The sequence below is a fragment of the Manis pentadactyla genome, chromosome 5 (assembly GCF_030020395.1).
Source record: "Manis pentadactyla isolate mManPen7 chromosome 5, mManPen7.hap1, whole genome shotgun sequence".
Lineage (NCBI taxonomy): Eukaryota > Metazoa > Chordata > Mammalia > Pholidota > Manidae > Manis > Manis pentadactyla.
In genome coordinates this window covers 78,631,517-78,641,973 of record NC_080023.1, presented here as the reverse complement: position 1 = coordinate 78,641,973, position 10,457 = coordinate 78,631,517, and the positions used below count along the sequence as shown (strand labels likewise).

The following is a 10,457-nucleotide window of genomic DNA, read 5'->3' as shown; positions in this document are numbered from 1 at the left end:
CCCCTGTAGGCTGAATCTCTGCAGCTCTATAAATGGAGCAAAACTATGATGTTTTAATTCTTCTAGAAACATGTATTGTCATGGTGGGCAGCCTGTAAAATGCCATGCATTCACCTGGCCAATAGGTTATATCGTGCCCTGTGTCTATGACAGGAAAGCTGGCTGGGAGCTTAGCTGCATTAGAAATAAATGTTTATAGAAGTCAAGAAGTAGTCTGAAAATGATAAATGATATACTGTCTTTGGTCTCTTTGAAGCAAATAGTTTGGAACACTGTGGAGTCTCTCACAACTGATTACACTGGCAGGAATGGAAAATGAACTGTTGTGGTCTGTGTCATCCTGCCTGGAGAGCTGAGGGTAGGAGTCAGTCTCAGTGGAATGCAGGTATTGATAAGGAGGAAGCCTTAGACAGTAGTTTGCCTGTGGCTTATGGTAATTTTTACATTTCTGAAACTTTGGCCTGTCTGGCATCTTGAGAAATCTCCAAATCTCTTTGTGGAGATGATCTGAATCTGAGAAGACAGGCTCAATTAGCCTTTGAGCACTAGTGGGACAGATTGCTCCAGTCAATTCGAATGTCCAGGCCCGAAGTGACTCCAAGTGATCATCTTGGAGTGACTCATTCTGCCACCTCATCAAGTCTGTGAGGTGGCCTCTGTATCTTACATGTTGATAAGGGGCAAGGAAAGAGCTGGGTGGTAGCACACACCCAGCCCCACCCCTGCGCATGTATATTCATTCATGCCATGTGTAAACTGCTTGGCACAGTCCCTTTTTGCATAATAACTTTTCAGTAACAACAATAGATTTGAATTAACCATCAAATCTAAGAAGCTTTATTTCCTAGCTTTTCAATGTCAGGTGAGTTATTTCCATCCAAGGGAGCTCATAAATGCTACCTCATGAGAGGATGTCTACCAACATTATTGAACTGATAACTATGGCCATAATTGCTAGCCATTTATTAATATCTGATGACAAAGACTGCAAATAGAATTTCTTTTTAGAAATAAAATGTTCTAGAAAGAAGTTAACTTTTAGTGAACCAGTGCAGTGTCTTTTATCAATTACCATGAGACCTATATTTAAAGATAAAACCTATGTTTACTGGTATAAAAGTTCTTAGTTCTGCCTTATTTACTACACTCTAATCCAGAATGTATTTCACCATACCAAAATTCTGGTTATAAAATATTAATAATTTGTTATGCAATAGTGTGACTTAGAAGGCAGTATGTAGGGTATATAGATATTCTCATCCCTTTTTTCTTTTTAATTGATGAAGCAAAGGGCCATTCAGCAAAGTCTATTTTATAAAGTATTTATTCAGTTGACAACCACTCCCAAACTAGAAGAAATGAAAAATAACATAATTAAGAAAACAGCAAAACTGCCTATCACTTGATATGTATGAGGAGGAAAGACATCTTACAATTGCCTAATGTATGGTTACACCAAAACCTGAGTATAAATTCTGATGTGGTTGGAAGTAATAATCAGTTCTTTTAATGATTCACCAACAGAAAAAACTCAACATCTGAGAAGGATAAAAGTACGTGGGTAAAAGGTGTTTGTCTTGATTTGAAACAGCAAGGTTGGTGTAAGTGGTGCGAACCAGGCAAGCATGGGCTAAAGGCAGTAGCTCTAGACAACAGCAGTATCTGGTCCAAGCTGTGCCACCGGCTGTGACTTGGGGAAGTAGCCTGACTCGCCCATCTGTAGACAACTGATAACTCCAGTGGCCCCACACGGAAGGAGGCTTCACAGACATTTGCAGGCTAGGCTTGGCGAGAGCACTGAGTAGAGGCATTGTACCTGAGCTGTCCCTACATTTGCAACCCATGAAGACCTGTGGATGTGACTGAAGGATGGCAGAGTTACATGGGGGGGAAAAAAAAGAGACCCATTTTAAGACTTAGATTGCCAAACACTTGGGCAAGTCACAGCCTTTTAGCATCTTAGGTTCCTGAATTTGTAAAATGAGGGAGATAGTCTAGATCTCTATAGTTACTCATCATTCCAACATTTAAAAAATAATTTTTAATGGAATTTTGAAACAGAAGAGATTTGAATCTGAACTGAATATATTTTCAGATATATATCCATTGAGTGAGTTAATAACAGGACCAATCAAATATTGTTCAAGTGCAGAAATAACAGTTTTAGAAATAATCCTGGAGTCAATTAATTTTTAAATTAATAGATTTAGTATGATGAATATTTTCCTAATAGCAAAGCAATTATTAATGCATAAATTCTACATTTAATCATTACCCTTTATTTTCTTTTCTTCTTTGCTATAACAAACCCTCTTCCTGCTATTATAATGGTTGTATCGTTTATATGAAACAGGATAAATTTCTTCCATAAAAAGTGTTCAAAGAGACATCCATAAATATAAACATATTTGAAGAAAAACAAATATATTGTTGGTTTAAACAGTCTCAAAGTGCAGAAAGGCAGTCTTTCATTGGTTTAGGACACCACATAGTGTTGTCTGTAGAGAGCCACCCATTTTGGCCTAGTTCTGTTAGTAAAACTTGATGTTTTTTATGTTTTCATTAGCTCAGGATAAATTTTTAGAAAAACTCAATTTGATTTGTGAGAGAGCATTTTCAAATTTTATAGTTAAGACTTCAACGGTATGAGAGCAAGTTTAGAAAACATTTTTATTAGACAAATTATTTAGACAAATTATACACAGAAAGCTCTGCCACTCATAACTGAGGCCTCCAAAAAGTGTTTTGTGTATTTGTATAATAGGCAATACATCAAAATAGGCCTATTTTAAATATTGTACATGGTTAACAGTTTGTTGATACCGAAAATCACTGCAACATCTGGTATGTCCCTATATAGTTTGTTGTAAAGATTTTTTTTGTTTTAAAATCAGAATTGTGAATGAGATAATGAGTGTTACAAGGGAAAACAAGTTGTGCATGCACTTAGATACTTGTTACCCTGGAAACAAAATGGTTTTTGCATGATAAGAAGTTTTTCTGCCTTACACAGTAGACAATATTTGAAGATTTAGTACAAAAACAGTGACAGTACAAGATGCTCCCCAGAACAGAATTAGCATCAAAATATAATATACCTTAAGAATATACCTTTTAATTTCTCCTAAAGCAAATCACATAGGCTGATTCCTATATCAATCCTAGCTACGGAATGAATTAGATTAAAATAAGTGTATGGCTGCGTAAAAACACAGGATAAGTTCTTGCTTCCTACTTAGCACTTGTAATTTAAAGATTACAAACAAAGTTCATTCTACATTTCTAACAGGTGAGATGCTACCTTAAAAGGGTTGTGCACAAAGAGGCACTGTGTTTGCTGTCATCCCTCTATACTTGGCACATCCCTTTACACTTGGCACTAATGTAAAAAATACATAACTCCTCCAAATAGAACTGAATAAAAAAGGGGGTTAAGTTGAGAGCCCATTATGGTTATTATATTTTCTTCTTTAGGATAACATATGACAGTAATTAAGGCCACATCAATATTTCTTAAGGGCTCCCACCTCTCCCCAGCTACAGTTACATTGATTGGCTTACTGCTTTGGAAGATAATTTATTAACCTTTGATGATCTATGTTTAAACTCTTATAGAGCTCTATGTGCTGTTGTGGATGTGGTTCAGCTAATAGCAGTTTCCCTTTAGATAATTAATTAAAAGTAAAATGATCAAGGTTAGCTTTACACGTTGCCGAGTAACAAATGCAAAACCTATTCAAATGTGTTACATCTAGGAACAAATACTAAATCGCCCTGGATGTTTTAATAACAAAAGTACAAAATATTCTCTGTTGGCAAATGATGCAGTTCAGAATAACATTAAAGCAACCTGCCTTTTCTAACTGAAAAGACCCCCTGCACTATACATAGTTTCTGTATACAATACTCTTTTTTTTAAACTAAAGCTTTATTAAATGAATTGCAATAGCAATGGCTGCCTTTTAATATATATACACATTATATAGGTGCATATATATGTATATATATATATATATATGAGATACTAATTTATTTAACACAATAGAGGCTTCTGCCATATGATAAAGTTTACTGTACATAAGAAAAGAACTTTTAGTACTGTACAATCACATAAAGGTCATATGCACTGTTGCAGTGCGAGAGTAGTTTTAACTGTAGTCTTGACTGGCATATTAATGGCTTTTTTGTAAACCTACAAAATTGCATTCTCATATTATGTGGCCTGAATGGTCTTGAAATTATTCTATAAACACTGCAGGGGTTGCCTTTGGTCCACAGTTAAAGGACACTCAACAGCAGTGGAGCATTATATGGATGCAGCAGAAGAATGTGAAAAGACTGAAGTTATTGCAATTATACTTTTAAAAACAGAGAAATGTTACATAAGAGGCCTTTATGTAAAATTAATCCTGCATAAACTTTTAGTATACTCAGTGCACACTTCCTATATTTGAAGTACAGTATATGAAAAGCAGACTAATAGGATCCTAGTATACTATATTCTGGGGGAACAAGTTGAGTAATGAAGAAAAGTGGAGGGAAATGGGAAGAAAGGGAAAGAAGAGAAAGAAAAAGAGGAGAAAAGAAGAGGGGGGAGGTGGGGAGAAAGAACTAGAATTGTTACTAATAATCCTGATTGAAAAAAAATATTACATCCATGTTAGTCCCACGATATTACAGTCGCTCCTCGCAAAGGGAGTCCTACAGAAGAGACAGTGAAGAGATTTTGTCTGCAGCTCATATGGAGGTGCCTCGGTCTGGATCGTTACCCAGATTGAGCCCCAGGGTAGGAGTTGGTTGATAAGGAATGGATGACATTGTTTTTATGGGGCTCCTGAAAAAGCCCCCGTTAGGTGCCCTGTGCCTAAAAGGGCCAGTTCGGTGCTCAGGCACGTTGCCAAAAGCGAAACCAGAGGCAGCTTTAGCGGACAGTGTGCGGCTAAGAGTCTGGATCTGCTCTGGGATAAAGGTGGTTGTGGTGATATGAGTGTTCCTGAAATCACTGATTTGCTCCAGTGCTTGTCGTGTTGGCAAAGTGTCAATGTCCAGAGGGGTCAAGTCAATTGACGAGGTGGAAAACTGTTTATGGGGGCTGTCGTCATCTGTGCACAAGCTATTTACACGTCTATGGAGGTGCTCCAGGTCAATTTCCTTGTCATCCTGGAGATGAAGAAAAAGAAGATAAGGTTCTCATCAGTACTAGCTTCCATGGTTAAAAAAAAAAAATAGTTCAGCAAACATGATATGTAATCAACTGAACTTTGGGGTTTATTCATTTAATAAATATTTCTTGAGCACCTAATATGAGCCAGGCACTGTGCTAGGTTCTGGGGGTACCAATATGATTCTCAGATAAGGTTATCTGTAATAAATATTTTTCTTGCACTAAGAGTTCTAAGTACATCACATGCAACTACACAAACATGGGAGCAGTAGATGGGAGATTGCCTTCTCTAGGAGCAGGGAGAAACCCAGGCAAAATCAAACAAATAGAAAGTATGGATGAGATGCCATCTCCCCACCCCAGCCACCCTCTCCTTTATGCATGCTTCCTCCTTTCCCCGGGGATCTCATTCCAAGGTGGAGTTTTTGGTTGTTGTTCCCTTCCACTACTCATTCCTAACTGTAACTTTCCACTCCTGGAGACAAGTGATATGATACAGCATTTCACACTAAGTGTTAGTGACTGTTAAGTGTTATTTCTCTTCAGGCTACAGAGACATGAGATTGTTTAGACAGAGCAATATTCAACACAAGAGAATCAATTTCTAACTGAGGGATTTCACACCCTTAAGCTATCTGGTACCTGAATGAGGCAATATTGTGAGGTTAGCAGGACCTTTAAAGACCCCGTCACGTCATGCATGTGCGTGACAGCTTTAGTTTAGGGCCAGATTTATGTTAAATGGCCTCTAAATCAAAGATGCTTCAAACTATGTTCATGGGGTCTTAGTAAGAAGGCACTTAGTAAAGAAAAAGAGGTAAAACTTCAGGCTTTTGGTGTTGAAACCAACTCATAAATCCCTCAGGATTTTTACTAGAAGTGAGCATTAAAGCCCAATGTTTGAAAAATAAAGTTAGGAAGAAATGAAATTGTGTTTTTTATCAGTCATATTTATAGCCATGTTCAATAAATTAAATTAAATTATGAAGATTTAATGATATCTATTAATCACAAGAGGAAAAATGTTTGTTCATGCAATCTGGATTAGCTGTCATGAGCTAGAATGGAGTGTGTATTATTTTCATTGTGCTGTTATAGTACTCCTCAGTGAAAACTATCCTGATGTGCATCACTGTTTTTCCTTCTCCTTGTTCATTTCAGAATCCAATAAAAAATATCCATTAATGCGGTATTATCACTGAGACTTTGGAGGGCTGAGAGGTATAATTTTATGATTCCCATAGCAACTATAATGTAGTCATCCATCAACAGATATAATAATGCAAAAATTTAATATCATATATAGTAATTCAAAATATAAGGAGCTTGGGGAGTCCTTAATTTCCAGATTTTTTGAGAATATGAAGCCTCAGCTATAATGTTGCATTAATGTGGTCTTTTGCATTGAATCAGTGTCAATAGCGATACCACAAGCTTATTCCATAAAGAAAACACTATAATAAAACCTGATTAATTTTTAGTTCATACTCCACTAATTTAGAATATATGCTCATTCAGACAGGCAGGAAGTAAGATTTATCTTTGTTGAGCCAAGCAAGCTTTTCCTCATAAATGGTGCTGATCAGTTTTGCATATAAGGTGATAGGCAGGAATCCTTGGACTACTTTAGAAAACAGTATGTTTGAAAGAATACAGTAACATGCAAAAATTCACATGCAAATGAGAAGTCATTTTTATTTGTGCATTAAAGCATATCCTCTCAGGATTCACTTTAGACATCAGTTAGCCAAGGTTTATGCACAAAAAGTTTAAAACTGTCCTTCTTTGAAGCTATCCAGCAAACCAAATCATTCAGCAGATTCAGGCTGGTTTTCATTTCAATTTGTGAAACCTCAGTGAGTATGATTTCATTATATAAAAAATTTTCACCTTTTTGGTTCAGTGGAAATATGATAAATGAACCTAGTAGTTTATTTAAACTTCAGATTTTCTCTGGTACTTTTAAACCCCATAATTTTTGAAGAAAATGGCACATGCCACTTGAGAAGCAATATTATGTGTAACTCGGCAATTATTCTTTCAGACCTCCAAAAACATTTTCATATGGCCCTGGAGTTAAGCTGATTCAAGAGTGAAGGAGAAAAATTGAATTCTAGATGATTCCATGGCATGGATTCGTTAAACTTAGAGTCATTAAAGAGCTAAAGACATATCCCCAGTTTTATACGTCTACATACAGAGAGAGGGAAGCAGTCAATTGTGATGAAGAGAATATTCTGATTATTTTACTGTAGCATTGCATTCCTCAGGCTGAATCTTTGAGACACAAGGGATTTACCTGTAAGTTAAACAGCTAATTGAAATAAAATGATAGCATCTTTGTGGATTGGTCAAGGAAATCACAGCCTTTAAAAAAACTGTTGAGTTAAAAGTCTATCTTGAGATTTGGGGGAATTTCCAAGCCTATTATGGCACACGAAATTGTCAGTCTTTCAAACACTATAGTCTCCTCTTTGTTTGTCTGTCCTAAATGGAAATTGGTATTGGTCTTACCGATTTTATATTTTGTATTTCACAAATTGGTTTTCAATCTTCAAAGAAGAAATAAGGACCCCCCACCCCCACCTCCACCCCCATTACACTCTTCCTTGTGATCATCCTCCCTGGAAGTATACCTGCTGATTGGCTCAACTTAGTGTCAAAGCTCTCAGTCAAGTACCTCTTTTGATGGGACCCGGGAGCCTTTCCTCTTGTTCCACCACGTCTCCAGCATGGCTATAAAGCAGGAAAGGACAATTCCAGCAGCCAGGATACAAAAAACTCCTGCAAAGCTCTTTATGTCCAGGGCACCTCCCTTCTGCTTTGTGTCCACTGATGAGTACAGGTCACACTGACCACTTTTTGGCCACCATTTGTGCTTCAGGATGTCCATGTCACCATTCTGCTGAAGCTCCAGGATCCTTGGGGTAAAGAATACAGTCATGTGTTATTGCAGACATAGTTATTGCTTCTGTCCACAACACATCCATTTATAACCCCACCTCTAAAGGATGGTGGCTGTCAAGGCAAAATGAATATATATAGACCAGCCTGCAGATGGAATATTAGGGCCCGGAAAGCATTATCGCTCTGATTCTATAGACAGCTTTGTGTCACAGGGCTTTTCCCTCTCCCTTCCCCGCTTCCTTCCTCGTCTTTTTTTGGTTCTATTCTATAATTCTAAACACCCCTCCCCTGGTTTGTTGCAATGTGTTTTTACAATTACATTTCAGAGGCCCTGATTTTATGTGGTTTCCAGCTGCTGCAGTTCAGTGCTCCCTCCCTACGTGCAGAGCGATGCTCTGGATCTTAATGCTTTTATGAAGAACGTTATGCTGCTTAGAGCAAGATGCTGGCATAATGTCGCCCAGCATATGCTACACACAAAGAAATTCAATTAAAAGGGCTTCTATTATTTAACACAGTGTGGGAGAAAGCCTTGGGACAAGTTTGAAGTTGATAAAATACATCATTTCTGGTTTTTCACACAACTGATCTAGTTTTCCTTTTAGTGCCAAAGGGGAAATAATCTTATCCTGGAGAACAAGAAGAAAAGTTGACTAGAGGCTTTCAGAAGTACTTAAATTCAAGTAAGAAATACTTTTCTTCTTCTTTTTCTCCCCCAACCTCCAGAGAGTCTGAGGGTAGCTCCAAAGACTACAGCTTTTTAAGTGTGATTTTCTAGAGGTTTTACTCTCATGTCTAAACACTTTAGGCTTTACTTGAGACTGCCTGCTCGGCCCTCCTCCAGCTGTGCCCCTTCCGACAGGATGAGAATGGTCAGGGCCAATGCTTGAGCCAGAACCGTGTGCCCCAGGCCCGGGAGGCCCTAGGATTTCCTGCCCCCCATAGCCCAGAGTACTCCTCCTGACCCTTGAAGGCCCATTCCCATGGATTTCCACCCACAGGCAGGACCGCTGCCAGCAGTGCATCAGAGGGCTGTAGGCCCTGAGTCTGGAGAGCGAAGCCAGAGCTCAGACAGCTTTGTGTGGGAGATTTCTCTGGACAGGACAGAGTGGACCAGGGACCAGGGGCCAGAGGCCAGTGCAGAATGCCCAGCCAGTCATGAATAGAACCTCAAACCTGGCTTCCTAGAGGTCTCTTACCTGAAGGTAAGAGAATAAAACATTTTATCCAACTGTTTTTAGCTTGATTTATAATTTGTAAATAGCTAGGCATAGTTTACATAGAAACATCTTATGTGGACCTGTATTTGTACTCTTACCCCAGGTCTGGGATTATTTGGGGACAGACTGCTTAAAACTTTAGCAAGAAAAGCAAAGCCTCTCTGGAAGGAGAAAATATTCGCTTTTGGTAATGTGTTACCTTTTTACCTGTTTTATGTTATCCACATGTCTGTAGGAATGAGCCAAAAGATAATGCTGGGGGTGGAATCAACATTCACCCTGAGTTAAGAGTCAGACCAGCCCCAGGGGCTCCGAGGGGAGTGGGGCCCAGGTCACTGTCGTCCACCTTTGGATGTTCCCTCAGGGACAGCTCTGCCCCCCCTGCTGACACAACGGACTGACACTGCCCTAGGGCCTCCCTCACAGCCTGGGCTTGTTTCTTAGGGAACTGATCTGTCTAAACTTCTGTGGCTTCAGTGTCAAAAAGCGCAGCTAATTTGGTTAATTTTTCTTTACTGAAATGATTATTAATATTATTGGATTATATTGCACCCTTATTCCAATCTGTATCCCAGACAGTCATTTGTATTTCCAGAATTTCTAAAAGTGTGTTCCATGGCAGACAGGCACCTAAAGAGCTTCTGCAAGAGAAGGATTCTGTGCTCATTAAGGAGAAACACCCTCTTGGAAATTTACAAGGAAGTCAGCCTATTAAAGGCTTTAAGAGGACCTGCAGAGAAGGAAAACGCGTATGATTTTTGTTTAATTCAGCATTTCCCGAACATATCTGACTTTCATTCTTCTTTCCTAATTTTTCTCCCCTGAAACGTATGTTAATAATGCATGGAGGTAGTCAGTGTTTTAAGGAATACACATAAGAAATAGTGCAACTCTGCGGGGATTTGCAGCACCATATTAGGTAGTCAGAAACGTGCAACCAGAGCATCAGAGTTGCTCGGTGTATCCATGAACCACTCAAATGATGTTGGCAGACTCTTTAGGTATTTGCCTACTGTAGTCAGGGCAGTATTGAATTTCTTGAAGGAAAAATTTAGTCATCTCTAAAAAAATAATTCTTAAGTTTGAGCTTATAGGTACATGCAGAAATAAAAGGACACATCAGCAGCATTTGCTGAATGAGAATGTATCTGCTTACAAAATGAGCT

General features: G+C 38.5%; 1 protein-coding gene across 1 annotated transcript in view; it reads right to left on the bottom strand.

Moving 5' to 3' along the window:
* Positions 1-2,253: 2,253 nt before the first annotated feature.
* Positions 2,254-10,457, bottom strand: part of GRID2 (glutamate ionotropic receptor delta type subunit 2) — a 1,430,685-nt gene continuing 1,422,481 nt past the window's right edge. Inside the window, exons 15-16 of the mRNA XM_057502448.1 lie at positions 7,845-8,085; positions 2,254-5,160 (exon numbers count right to left, since the gene is read on the bottom strand). Coding sequence (XP_057358431.1) covers positions 4,738-5,160; positions 7,845-8,085 — 664 coding nt within the window. The 3' untranslated portion in view covers positions 2,254-4,737. The remainder of the gene's footprint in view (positions 5,161-7,844; positions 8,086-10,457) is intronic.